Below are 14,814 nucleotides of genomic sequence, written 5' to 3'. Positions count from 1 at the left end.
ATGTTAATATCCTATCCCTGGCATCCTACCTTTCGGTCCTGCTGGAAAAACAAAACCGGAATATTGCACAGCAAAAAAGCTTCAACAAACTAAAACAGAATTGGTCAGGTGACAAAAATCCGGCTGGAGTTTACCCTCATCAGCTGCATATTTGTCCCATTCAGAACAAAAAAACTCTATGTGCTGGAAAAGATTAAAATACCTACTTTTCCACTGAGGAATTGAAGTAAAATGCTGTTTATTAGATACATGTTGCAAAATGCCAAAATACATCTTGGTGTGCTTTATTGTTTAGATGCAATTCAACCGTGAACTCAGTGAAAAGGAGGGCAAGTGGAGTTGTTTCAGTATGTGGGACCGTGTGTAACCGTGTTACAAATGAGCCCGAGGTGGAGGAGCCTGTGGTTCGTTATCTGGCCCAGGCAGAGACGAGACTATCGACCCACCTGAACTGGGTCAGCAGCCGCTCCCGCTGTGGGGGAGTGATGCAGGAACAAACATGGAGATGCACAAATGAAGGACTTTACGTGCCAGCTCAACATGACTTGTAGATTGTGTTCATCCATTAGGTAATTTCATACCATTTGCTCGTCGTACGCTCAAAATATTCTTAAATGATAAAATGAGGATTAACTGCAAGCAACATCAGACATTTTGCTCTTTCAAAGTATCCAAATATCCACTGAGAGACTCTGAGAGGATTTATTTTGCCCTTGTTTTCAGTGTTGTGCTGCATATGAAGACATTTGTAAATTTTGCCTCTTTAAAGGCCTTCGGGTGTATCTGGAGAGCACAGAATGTGTTGTGAAAAAGAGGTAGTTGCTGCATGTGTGCTTCGTGTGTCAGTGTCACAGTTGTGTGATTGCTGACCTCACCACAGGGGCACGCTTGCAGGGATTCACAGCATACAACCGAAATATCTGAATAACGTCACATACAATACAGAGCTTGAGCAACAGCCTCTCCTTCCATAAAAGGAAATGATGGATTCTGAGCTGCAAAAAAAAATCCTCCTTCTCACAGCAGCATTTAATAAACAAGAGGTTTTTTTTTTTCCCCATCAAAAAACCCCCAGAATAATTTCTCTTCATATTTCTAAACATCTCCATCCTCTCATCCATCCGGCTCCCAGCAGGAATGTAGACTGGGACATTTTTGCGAGGAATACAGGTGTGCTTTTCCTCCGAGTCAGGAAACAACCTTTGCTCAGAACTCAGCAATCACACGTCAGCTGCACTTGATGAATGAGGCCGATTCCCAGGTTTTGGAGTGTTGATAATATCTTAAGGATGTCAAGGTGAAGACAGATCCTGGGGTACGGGACTACTGCAGCTTCTCCTTCCTAACCTGCAGGACCATTAATAGCCTCCTGATTGTGTAAAAACTCCAAAACATTGTGTTCTGTTTCAAAGAACAGGGGCAGGTCTGGATAATAAGCATCCCAGCGATGATGAGGGCATGGCTGAGGAATGTTCTAGATCTGATCCACATGAGTGATGTCATCACCGCTGCTGTTAAGTCAACCAGATGGCATGAAGATATATTGCGTGCCCTGCAAACCATTAGAGAGGAGGAGGAGGGAAGCTAGGGGGTGTCATGTTTGCAGCTACTGATTATCACTTATTGTTCACTTTTATTTCATATCTGAGGAATGACAAACTTCCTGAGCAGATTAGAAGCTGGAGCCGATTGTGCAACTATTATGACTAATAAATGTTATGGCTTTTATGGGAAAGTATCTTGTTAGTCAGAATCATGAAATGTTGCTGAAATTGAGTGACATCCAGCACATCTGATTTCAATAATGCACGAGTGTTTCAGCTCAGGCTCGTATTGACAGTATTGATGGGCCCAGCAGATTGTAACACATGCAGGCGGGGGTCAGTAACACACTACCCGGTGGCTGAGAGTCGGTGTGTTGAATTGATACAGCAGTTGTTCCCCCTTTTAGTTTATGTCTATAGACAACTTGTTGATAAAAAAAAGTCTTTTCTGCTTTTTTAGGATTCTTCACAAGTCAGTACGTCATTGCAGAGTAAATACAGGTGTACTTAAGGGTTTGAATGATGGCTCTGTTCCGTTTTGATGACCCAGGTATTGTGCACGCTGGCTCAGGGGAATGGCTTCGCTACTTAATAGAACAGGGACATAATTAAATTTTCATTTTGTAATTAGTTGCAGTGAAAACGGTCGATTGTCTCTTAAAGAGACGATGCTAAAACGCAAGAGAATAGCTCCTAGAGGGGAAGAGTATGGAACCATATTGTATCCACTTGAGGAAAAGCCCAACTTTTAGGAGTCAACGAGGGGTTTATTTCTTCATGGAAACATACTCATCAATCAAGAAAAACATGGTTATTGTTCCTGTGTTGATGCCATATGCTTCTGTATGAAGGAAATGGCCTCCCACCTCTTAGCCCAGAAAGATAAAACATGCAGGATGTCACGCCAGAGCAGCCTAATCCTCATTGATCGAGGAAAATAAAAACAAGCCAAACTAGGCTATATATTCTAATATCTTGCTGTCGTAAAATTCTGACTATTAGAGACCAAGCCATAACCTGCTGCCCTCTGATTTATCTTCAAACACTGCAGCTTCAAAGGTACACGTGTTTTATGTTACTGTCTCCTCCCATTGACCTTTAGAGGCTAACGTTTCCTCATTTAAACCACCATCTACTCTCTTAGAATCCTCCACAAATGGCCCCCTAAAGGATGTTTAGCATTAGTTAGCATGTCTTTACGAGACATAATCAACCTGTCTGGATTAACAAGCTACAAGTCGCTAAAGCAGTTGTAATTAAACCTTTGTCCGTGGTGTTTTTATCCAACTATTGAACTAAATGTTTTCCCGGTCCTGTTAATGAAGGAGCTTAAAAAACGAACTTGAGAAATACCTGCAAAAATACTGACATGCCTTGATGATTTTTGCCTCGCATTGACGCGACAACCTGTAAACATCTGCGCGTTAGCATGAATTTGACATTGTGTTAGCTTGATAGCCTTTCAATTTCAAGCAAAACTATTAAACACCAGATGAAGCAGCCTGCTGTCATTGAGCTTTTTGGTCATTGTACAACTTCTTCTGTCTTTCCTTGGAGATGAAATGATCCCAGAGCATCCAGCTTGGTAAACACGAGGGCACTGTGAGCATTTCACTGACATTATGTCATAGAATTTCCAGGTATTCGTGTTTCACGCTTCCCGCTTTCATCTGGCATAGCTTAAAATGGTAAAAATAGCAAGATGAATTGGAGGTTTAACTTGATGTTTCCACGCGTTCCCTCAGTGCGTCACATGACCACATTAACTCCAACCCAACATCACTCAGTAGGCTCCAAATGTGACTTCTTAACACAACATGAAACCAGAGGGTAGAGGGCTGTAAAATCCGCTGCCTGGATCCCTGCGCGAGAACAAAGGCAGGCGACATGTCTGCCGTGACATATACACTGTGTTCAGCGTGTGTATATGTGCTGAAGTCATGGTTAGAGTAACATCTGTTGATGGTTAGGATGCCGCTCTCGCTCTCACACCCCTGCTGCTCCTGCAGCACCCAGCACGCGATGAGGTCATCACTCATGGACCGCTGCTCTATCGACAATTAATCAGAGGGGAGCCGCGTTCATCCCCAACACTCCCACCCCCCCCACCCCCCACCCCACCCCACCCCACCCCCCGGCCAAGATTGACACGCTTTTTGGTGCTTGCAAAGAGAAGGTCAGTGAGGCGTCAGAAGCTTCCTGCTTTGAAAAGCTCCTAAATGAGCTGCTGCACATCGCCCCGGGGTGTAATCACAACTGGCTCCTCTGCAGGACCAAACAGAATAATGACATCAAGCTATCACACAACAGTGGATCAATGAGAGTGAAATGAAATCCTGATGCAGTTGATGGAAACACAGTCAGCTCCCCTCAAACACGGGATAAGAAAGAAGGATGTTTTTAATGTCGCACTCCAAGCAAACTGGACTGCCACGTTGTTTACTTCAGCTGCTCCAAACTCAGCCCACCAGATGGAATAAGAGGCTTATTGATAAAGAAATAAACGATTTACATCAATATACTTTCAACTGCTAATTATGCTATTTTATTTTTTGTGAAGTAAAAATTCTAATGTTTTTTTTTTGTAATTTGATTAGGTAGCGGAGGGAAGTATGGAAAAAAAAAAACAAGGCGGCAGAGTCGGCGGTACACACGCAATTATAGTTGGAGAACACAAATGTTTTGTTCTGTGACCTGCAAACTTCATTTTTTGGGAGTTTTGACCCATCAATGGAAAACATTTATGCACCCCTGCACGGGACTGTTGAATGACAAAAACAAAGTACATCCTCTGCTGGTCATGTTTTTATCATCTTTCAGGATGGAACATTTTGGGTTGTTGTCCTTGTAGAAAGAGACTCCTCACTAGTGGATGATTTCACAAGACAAACCTTTTTTTTTTTCAAAATTTTAAAGGAAACATGGATTTGTTACAAGCTTTACATGGCTAGTATCATGGAAGCTGATATCTAATGTCGTCTGGCTTCTGATTGGCTGCCTAAACACACAAGGAAACAAGGTCACAACTCCGCCAGGTTGTTCCTGTGTACATGCTGAAGGCTGCTGACCTCCACAAAGCCAGCAATCATCAAGACATTTGCTTAATTTTCCTTTTTCACTCTCCTCTCAGTCATATAAATCTTTCCCACGCGGTAATTAGCTCAGTGCGGGACGCGGGCCTATTTTTCATGGCAGCCCGTCCTTCCTGACATGCTCGGTGACAAAGCGCAGACGTCACACTGTCCTCTAGGCCAACTAAAATACTCCACTGCTGCCAAAGTTAAATGATTTGATTGTCCGAAACGGGTCACGGGCTGACATCCAGCTGCGTTTCCTTAGTGAAATGACTTGCTGCTGAGGTTGTGTGTGCTTGTGTGTGTGCGCGTGCGTGTGCGCGTGCGTGCATGCACACTTGTGTTTCTGTTAGAGCCCATGCTGTGTCTGTGTCTGATGCACAATCTTGCTGAGGAAGCAGAGCGCCGTGATCGGCTTTGCAGAAGAAATCCGTCAGACATGTTTCCACCTTCACCTCCAGCGGCGTCTTGTCCTGGCTTCCATATCTTTCCTCCCACACTTATCCCACATTACATCATTTAATGGATCTCATTTTCAGTTTCAGAGGTGTTAAGATTCCCCCCCAACATGTCTGCGCAGTCACCTAAAATACTTGTAATGTCTCAAAATCCAGCACATTTACAGTATAATGACTGTTTACATCATCAGGGATGAAATTACCGCTCTAAGAGGGCGTGTGTGCAATTTGCTGCGTGAAGAGATGCAACCTGCTTTAAGCTGCTGTCATCAGGGCTTCCAAACGGAATCCTGCACATTATATTTTGTTGCACTCAGTGGTGATTCCAGAAAGTCTCTCCAGCCATTGTTGCAGCTTTGTGAGGAGCACAACATGCTGAAGTGTGACAGGTGAAACACTCAACAAGCTCACCATCCTAGTTTCTCATAAACACCAAGTGTAACCGAGGAAGTGAAGGGAAAACTGATATGTCCCGACCAGCCGAAGGCCACGAGATCCAAACCTAGGATCACCTGAGTTACTTCACTTCAACCTGAGGTGAACAGATGTCACAACGTGCCCAGATTTCATTGTAATCCATGCAAGTTGAGATATTTCACTCTGAAACTGGAAGTAACACCAGAGGCAGAGCTAGAGGATCATCACTGTCAGCAGGCTAAATGAATACTACTACAAGACTGATCCCTCCTGTAAATACCAGACCTCCTCGATTTGATAGAACGGCCACGGACACCAATGATGCTCACCCCAGTGTCCTCTGTAGTTAAAGCACTTTTTTAAGAAAGAGAGAGCTTTGTTAAACTTTAAAAACAGATGTCCCAAGCAGCCGCACTTTGATCGTTTTGAACCAATTTGTGACAAACTGCAACTCTGTGGTAGTTTTCTCCTGTAGTTTGTCTGGGGCATCCTTCAATGCCCACGTTGCTGGTAGGACAGTGTTTATGTTGCACGTCTGTTGTATGTCACTAAATCGTCACCCTAAAGACTTTTGTTCGGTTCTGTCATGCTGGTTTCTTCAAACTTTCCAGCCATTTCTAGCAACAACTCTTCTGAAAGGGTCCCTGTGAGGGAAGCCTTTTCTTCAGCTTTTACCTTGAAAAGTCAAGCGGTCCTCAACTTATGAATGTACAAAAACCTAGTAACTATAGTAACTAAAACCCGAGATATTTCACTCTGCACCTGGAGCATGGCAGTTGTGGTGGCGGGTCTAGTGCAGGACAGCTTATTGAAGAAAGTGCGAGCCAAATCCGAGCGTTTCTAATATACTGCTGTGGTTACGGGCAGTTTAGAGACATTATGAAACTGCAGCATTAAAAATCTGATCTACAAGTGTCTTTGGTTATGAACTGAGTTGCTCTGACAGTGAAATGGCTCGAGAATAGTTTTCCAAGGATATACTTTTCCGCTCTGCTCCACAAATCTTCACAGAGCTACCATAAAGCCGAGCTGTAAATGTGAAGTTTATTTGTGTATTTATGCTCAAACCTAAATTGTCTGTCAAAGTATTGAATCCCACTCCTGGTGGCTGGATCGCCTCCAGAAAAAACTCCAGGTTTGTGCAGAGTTGTCCAATAAAAGGTGATTATAAAAGTGGAGGAGCTGCTCCAGGTCATGGGAAAAACAATAACAGAGTTCTTTGGGGTGGATTTTCCTCAGTAATCCTTTGATTTAGAGCTGACATTACATGAGATTATTAAGACATTGAAACTTTGGCAGCGCTGACTGGCTGGATGTTCCAGGTCTCATACTGAATCAGTGCACAGTCCCCTCGTTTATCATCTGACAAACTACCCTCTGAGCAAGGCCCACACCATTCACATGCTGGCATGACATTTTCATGAGTGGGCAGGCGTGAAATACTCTGGTTTAACCGGGAACATCAGTTGATTAGATGGTTGTTATGGGTTGTTATCAGGGGCATAGACTGGAGAGAGAAAGGCCGAGTACCTCCTGGACTTCAGGGCATAAGTGCCCATTTAATGACCTGAAAAAGACTAAAAATATGTCCATGTCTCTCCATCCATCAGCTCAAGTCCAAGGGAATCGTACTGACCTCTCGCGCTCCTGCTCCAGCAGATTTGTGAACTCGTCGCTCTTCTTCATGAACTCTCCGTGGTTCCTCTTCTCGTCCTCCAGCTTGTACAGAGCCTGTTTGTGCGACTGTTCCACGATCAGTAGCTGCTCCAGCATGCGTCGGTACGTCTCCCTCTGCTTGTCCACCAACTTGTCCAGCTGCAAGATGGAAAACTCAGAATTAGATTTATTAAACCTATTAGCGGCGTACTTTAACAGAGCCACACCGGCGGTGAAATAGATGATCTGACAGCTGATTCTTTTTGGTAGAAATCTACTTAAAATGCCACGAAATCCAATGAAAATGTGGTGTTACCTCAACCATGGGCCTCTCATAGATGTCTTCCTGGAGACCATCAGCTTTGCCCTGGATAGCGTCTCTCTGCAGGGCCTGCAGAACCTTCTGAGGGGTGACGAAGCCATATTTGGCCTCTACCAGGGCCAGGTCGATCTTCTCTGCCTTCAGCACCGTGATCACTTCATCTCTGGCCTGCAGGGGGCAAGAAACTTGATTTGGTTAGTTTGAACGCTGCAGTCAATATATGACACGGGCTCTGCTCTAACCCGTTTCCTTGTGGCGTAGGGGGATTCGTCAACACCTTGATGCTGAGGCTGATTGTTAGCCCCCCAGCGTTCATCAGATCAATGGCTTTTTCTTGTTAGAACCTGCTGTTTCATGCTACGAACCTAGAATTACTTAACCTGATGGAGATTCATAAATGGGCTCATTTTACTTCTTCGTCCACATTCATCTTTACTTGCTTAATAAAGTCGGCATTCTAACGAGAAGCGTTTCTGAATTTGACAAAATGATTGGATCATGGCTGTGTATCTCATGTCTACTTTATTTCCTCATGTTAAGCTCCTTTGACCTCAGCACCAGGGCGGACTGCCTTGTTCCTGTTGTCTGACAGTGCCAGAGGATTCCTGGATTGAGCACTGCAGCGGCAGGAAGTAGCCTCAGCTGTTAGCTGTCCATTAACACAGGCTTTTAGTCCGTCTTGAGTGACCACTGTTACTGAGCCACCGTGTCTGACTATATATGTCCGACTGGGATCGCAGCCATATCTGCAGCCCTGCCAGCTTCTGTAATCGCGAAAGTTCCCAGGCCTGAGTCCAAGGTTGTCTCGAGAGTTCACATCACTTTGAATTACCTGTAGCTCTCCCTCCAGCAAGCTCAGCAGAAACACCAGGTCGTCACGGGAAAGGTCCCTGCCCTTCTCCCTCCGCCCACTCTTTGCAGTGCCGCTGGCGCCGCTGCTTCCCCCGCTTCCGCCGCTACATGTGCTGTTTTTTGATGACTTGTGGTTCCGCTGGATAGTGCCGGTGTCGTCCGGTGGCTCTCGGTGTCGACTGCGACGCTCTACCCTTCCCGAGGGCTCCTCCCGTTCTGTGGATCGCTTCCGTGTGTCTGCATGTTCTTTTGCCAGCTTGGCTTTCGTTCCATCCTCCAGGCTGTTGCTGCGGGATCGCATGTTCCTCTACCTGCTGGTCAGATAAAGGAGAGGATGAGGGAGTTCATATCCTTCCCCCCCAATTTTTTTGTGCACGATTTATCAAGGCAAACAAACAGAATGAAAGATGTGCCAAAGTTCCCACAACCTTGATTTCCAGTGGCTGCACGGAACGCTCAGATGCTTTTGGGCTGTCATATATAATCAATCTGTGGTAGTCGGGGCATTCCAGGAGTTACTTTGTGACTGAAGTGATTTAATTTATATTTTCTGGCTGGAGGACTGCGGCATTAGTGGGCATGGATGCCACTTTCACTCAACCTGATTCCTACTCTCCCCAAACTGCCTTTTAATTAACCTTCGAGATCCCAGGAAACTAATACAGTGACTCCACATTTTCACGAGCAGAAATCTAGCAGAGTGGAATCTCCCTGAAGGAGGCCTGGCGACGGGGCATGTCCAAACATATTTTTTTGTTTATGACATGTTCGCCTGTGCAGATATAACCTGCTGTGTCATCAGGTGCACGTCCAATTGCCTTCTGTCATTGCCTGCCTTGTTGTCATTAGTCACTCAGTGGAACAGAGTCATCATCACCACATCATCCCTCCGACAGGCCCACAAGAACCTTCGAACACATGGCGGTGAATTAGGCAGAGCTGCTGACCATCATTCATGGTCAATGAACGTAATGACAATGTGAAATTTTGACTTGATGAGGTGGTGTGATGATGCGTTCGGGCACAGAGAGTGATTGGAAAAACAAAGATGACTTGGTTAGCTGTAAACCTAGCAGAGTCTGGTACAGTGAGTCTCAGAGACATCTGGTTTATGAATGGACCATTCAGTGACTCATTGATGATGATAAATCCAACTATGATAAATAGATGAACGCCGTGAGCTGCAGACTCGCCGGCAAAGCAGCTGTAGGCTCATTTGCCAAGCGGTTGTATTCCTGAATTATGCTCAGTTAAAATCAATATATCCAGCGGACGAAGCAGAACTGAAACAAAACAGCCAGATCTGGGTTTGATGCGAGAATAATCTGCCCCCAGGAATTACGTCACCAAGTTTCCAACTCACCATAGTTAACTGTATTTCACAATAATCTGCTGTGTTACTTTCATTTGCTTTTTGCATCTGGCAGAGAACAGAAAACAGATGTTATTCTAAAACAGTGGACACCTTGTAATTATTAATTTGAATGCTTTTAAAAATGGGAGGTAGCTGCGCAGTAGTGATGTGTAGGTATGCTGTTATCGTCCTCCTTAAATCCTCTTTTGAAAGCACCTTAATATTTGAGGTGTTAGGTTTTTAATTCACGTCACTGCGTTACTCATAAGCTGTTGTTTTTTTGTGGCAACGTAATAGTACCTTTTTGGGTTTTAACGTTTTGTAGAACAAATGTATCAACTTGAAATAAACTGCATGAAATAAATGCCCGCCATATGTTCATCAATTTTAAATACTTTAACTCTGCATTTTGCTGATAATGTTATCGTTTCAACAAACACAAGGAGCGCTAAACCAAAATAATTAAGATATTTAACATTTAAAACATTTAAAATGTTGACGTGTAAAGAGGCAAGCACCTAGCGGAGTGAGGCTTCAGTAGTTTAGCCAGTATTCTCTCCACAGCAACAGCTCCCATTGTCAATCACATTAACTTGGTCAACTTTAATTGTGCGCCTGCTGTTTCAACCTTTTCCATTTATGTCACCAATAAAACAAAGCCAGTAAAGTTAAATTGGTAGGAAACTTTCATCATTTCAGTGTTGCAACTGAAACAAAACTGAAAATCTCACCACTCCAACTGAGTTTACTTGAAATGTCCTAATTGGAGCTCAGAAACAACATGTTCAGGACTCCTTCAGTGTGTGTCCAGCCTCCGTGTGAGGCCTTCTGACAGTTTACGAGGAAGAGGGATGGCTGGGTGATTGCATTGTGCGCACACTCGGCAAGGCGCCACATGATTCAGCGCTGAGGTAATTCCCAGCAGTGGAAGACAGACTCCACATCGACTCTGGGCTACAGGCGATAGATGGAACTCATCAAATGAGTGAAGATAGTCCATGTTCATTCCTTTCTTGAACAATTTGTAATAGATATTGTAACGGAACCTCTAGTGTCATTGGAACAGTGCGTAACATTTTTAAAGAATACGTTCAGTCAGCTCCGATAGACTCATCCACTCCACAGATTTACAAACATGCAGCAAACGCTCAAAGGTTTGAGCTCACGCCACAGATCCAAAGGTCGTAGACGTGTGGCGCGGCTCCGCCGGGATCCCTACAAGTATCGCATATCGGCAACATCTCCAAGATGAATCAGAAATGCATCACATCGTTCATAGGAAAGGATCACTTCAGGGACGGTGGGGGGAAAAAGCTTTGACGTTACTGTTGTGGTGGGAGAGAAGGAGTTTGGGATCAGTGTTATAAATCTGTTGAGCAAGGGTGCTGATGTTTGTGTGTTTTTCTTACTGGAAACTTGGATCAAAGCAAGTGGAAACACCAGTAAGATGTGATGGCTTGAAGAAATTTAGATCATCCATTATAACTGGACACCTTTATTTAATTATCCAAGGAGCAGGATTCCTTCTGGAAGGAGAATGTGGATGATCAAATACTCACATTACTACAATACGACTGATACCAACAAGACAATTTGGTTTCCATCTAAAATCCTGTTGATCCAATTTTCCCCTGAAGCTTTAGAATCCATCAAGCTTCGCGGTAAATCTATATAAACCTATGGGACGGCAGTAACGCCAAGCGCACGGTAAAAGATGCTGTTGGAAATTTCCTTTCCTGGTGATGCAGCAGCTCTTAAACGCCCGCATGCACCGCATGTGCACATATTTTCACCATGAGCACATTGTACTGTCCGTGTGGAAGGTGTGAACTGTCAAAACATGAATTTAATTAGCCGCCATCTGTTGCATGAGACCTGGGATGACCTTGACAGACATTAAATCCAATATGTTACTCTTCCCAACCAAAATCAGGCCCCTGTGAAAAATAAACGGCTGGTTATGGGACATCTGACATCCAATTCCTCATTGCATCAGCCCGTCATGTTTGTACCTGTGGCTCCGTTGCAATAATAAACACGTGTTGAAGCACATCAGCATGAATGAACGGGTGTGACGGCCCAGAGATGACTTAACACACGCCGTGTCCTCTTACCTAATCCCACCCGGCCATTGTCAGGCATGTCTCCCTGAGCCGCTTGTATAAACTCCAGTCATTTTTCATTTTCTGTGCGGGTGCTGCTGCCAGAAGGTGACGTTATGATTTCAGGTGCTCCATCCGATCTTTTGCGAGGAACTTTTTTGGCAATGAGCTCATTGAAAAGAATAATTCAAGCATGATTATACGCACGAGGGAAGATTAATGGATGTGTTTTTTGGTTTCGCAGTCTCTGACTATGCATACATTTATGTATGGATGAATAACATGTGTGCACCAACAGTAGCTTTTCTCGAGGAAATGGAAGCACGAGCCAAATCAGGATGAGGGTTTTAGAGCCCCGCCAGCAGCTCCGAGGCTACGCAGCAGCACTTTGAGCTAAACATGAACATGCTCAGAATGAAAAAGCTAAAATGCTGATGCTAAGCAGCTATAATCTTTAGCAGCTTCCTGCTGAAGCATGTTTGCTTTTGCATATTCACATTAACCATAATGTACTACTGACAACAACATGAAGTGTTGGAAATGAACATATACTGTAACGAATGGACAGCACCCATTTAGTTGTGGGCTGCCAATTTAGAGCTGTAACTTCATTTTTTGCCAGTTGTTGTCTTGCCGTTTTGCAACCACAGATAATCATGTGTGGATGTTTTGATGGTGGAGCGAACACGTGATAGAAAGATACGTAAATTAAACTTGGATGTCTGTACCACATCCTCCATTAAAAGAGAGATTTTATTGGATATGAACAACTTTGACCTGCAGGTGGTGCTGGAGGACAATACAGGATCGTTCGGATCCAGACGCAGGGCATCATGGGTATCTCCTGACAAGCCATCCTCTTATTGTGGAGGTATTTCGGTGTGCAGCAGATGAGTGACAGTTGGCTCTCTAGAGGCACGCTGCTAGCATGGCTAAAAATGGAGCCCTGCTTATTCATTCATATGTCCTCAATGCCCCCCCCCCAGGCCCTTCCATTACCTTGCACCCTCATTAAGCACTGAGGACAATGTCCGGGGCCAAAAATGAAGCTGTTACTGGAAACTGTTGGCAGTTTGGACTTGTCTAGCCAGGACCACCAAGGTTTCTCTGACTAGCTACCAGGTCAAAAGACTCATTCATTCAAAGAGTCGTCATGCAATGAACTCAACAAGCCAGCCGGCCAGCCAGGCATTTACTAGCCTGTCTAGAATGGCCATCTAGCACTTTTATCACACATCTGTCCACTTCAAACAGCCACTAAGTTCTTTCTTTTAAGGCTTTATGATGTTGGATCTTTTCTCCCACTACTGGGACTCAGGACCCGCACCACACCCGTGCCACACAAAGCAAGCCAGATGTTATCCAAACTCACCTTAAAGAGCACTTAAAAAGCTCCGAACTGTTGATGTCTGCTGGCAGTGATCGGTTGGGAGGGAGGGAGGGAGGGCCGTTAAAGTCAAGAGGGTGAAAGGTGAAGAAGCAGGTGTGCACGGAAACCCTCGGCAGCGTGTGCGGACAGTTGACATGCGAGCAGAAACGCGCAGACACGCATACAACATATGCATACATGCACACACCCGCCGCTGCGAATTACGGAGTAAATTCCAGCAAGCTGACATCACGCCACTGTCAATATGATTGAGGGGAAGAGAAACGCAGATCAAACAAGGGGGGAGAGAGGGAGGAGAGGGGTGGGAGAAGATGGAGGAGCCGCAGTATAGAGAGAGAGAGTCTGCTTACTGTACACAGAGTTCTCACTAAATCACCTCTAATAGTGAGTTCAAGTGGGGGCTTCAGTGTTTGGATTCTGCATTGAATGCTCTCAGCTGGCTTTTGTATATCGTGAAACATCCCCCCCCCCCCCCCCCCCCCAAAAAAAATCCTCTTGACTGGATTCGGTTTCATTTCCTTAAAAATGTCTTGCTCCTTTGTTACTTGAGAAGTTGCAACATAAAACTTTTCACAAGCATTTAAACAGGAAGTCTGACTCAGCGTCTCTCAGCCGACCTTTGAATGTATTGAAGATATTTTTTTCCCCTGATTTTCCTTTGTCATTTTGTTGTTTATTTTCTGTTTAAATTTCTTTAATTTTTATTCCTTTTTTTTTTTACCGGATTTTTGAAAGAAATCAACTGACTTGAGTGGGAAAATAAGACCTTATTACTAAAAAGGTTTCGTGAAACGGCAACAGTAAAAAGTAGGAATGTTGAATATATTAGAATATTTTCTTCGCTTTTTTTCAGATTTTTTTTTTGTTTTGTTTCTGCTATCAGCCCTGTAATGTTCACATTGCTTTATTTCTGATCGATTTTACGGTAATGTCACATTGAATTACTTTATTTTTACTCAATCATACGTGTTCACCATGACAGGAATCAGCTAAGCGACTATGTTGAGGGAATAAAATGGCAAATTGACCACAAGAAAAGCCCCAAACATCCCCCCAAAAATGAAATCAAAAACACGGCATGTTGGTCGATAATTTGGGGATCAGGTGCGTGAATCTGCATCAGATTTCTTTTGCTAAATGAGGTCATATGAAGCCTCCATAGTCTTCTGACAGTGAGATGAAGAAGTCTCTTGCAGCTGCTTGTCCAGTCTTTAGTCTGTAAGCTGATCATGTGACAGATACGCCGGCGTGCAGCAAAGCAGACCAGGTTCAAAACGCTCGTCTGATCCGAGGTCAGCGAGCGCGGTCGGAGACGTGCTGCTGAGACTTTGGTGAAGTCTGATCCCTTGAGAATCAGATCACATGTTGCTCATTCTTCACACCGTAAAGAGGAGCGCTCAGGTGTGATGAATGTGAGGGTGCTCGCTGTGAAATCAAATATCCGCTTTTGGTGTTCAGCGATATTTCACTTGTTGTTATTCACATTTGGCCAGAGGAGTTTCCATCCAGGCTAGTTTACGGTCTATTTTTCATCATTTATCAGTCCTTTGATTATACCTTAATTTACATTCATTATCCCTCAAGTCCTGCCATGCACAGAAAGAGCAAAGCAAAGAAATAAAGGCAATGATGATTAAACTGCAGT

The 14,814-nt window shown here is 44.2% G+C and overlaps 1 protein-coding gene across 3 annotated transcripts in view; it reads right to left on the bottom strand.

Annotated features, from left to right (window-relative positions):
* filip1l (filamin A interacting protein 1-like) overlaps positions 1–14,814 on the bottom strand; it is a 55,739-nt gene that overhangs the window by 26,585 nt on the left and 14,340 nt on the right. For 2 of the 3 annotated variants that reach the window (XM_086200511.1, XM_086200528.1), the window contains exons 2-4: positions 8,304–8,637; positions 7,466–7,639; positions 7,130–7,308 (exon numbers count right to left, since the gene is read on the bottom strand). In XM_086200511.1, coding sequence (XP_086056637.1) covers positions 7,130–7,308; positions 7,466–7,639; positions 8,304–8,624 — 674 coding nt within the window. In that variant the 5' untranslated portion in view covers positions 8,625–8,637. The remainder of the gene's footprint in view (positions 1–7,129; positions 7,309–7,465; positions 7,640–8,303; positions 8,638–14,814) is intronic. The other variant, XM_086200521.1, reaches the window with a different exon arrangement.

This window comes from Aulostomus chinensis, chromosome 1 (assembly GCF_037954235.1).
Source record: "Aulostomus chinensis isolate RoL2024-O1b breed Wild chromosome 1, RoL_Achi_v1.0, whole genome shotgun sequence".
Classification (NCBI taxonomy): domain Eukaryota; kingdom Metazoa; phylum Chordata; class Actinopteri; order Syngnathiformes; family Aulostomidae; genus Aulostomus; species Aulostomus chinensis.
This window is presented reverse-complemented; position numbering and strand designations above follow the sequence as displayed.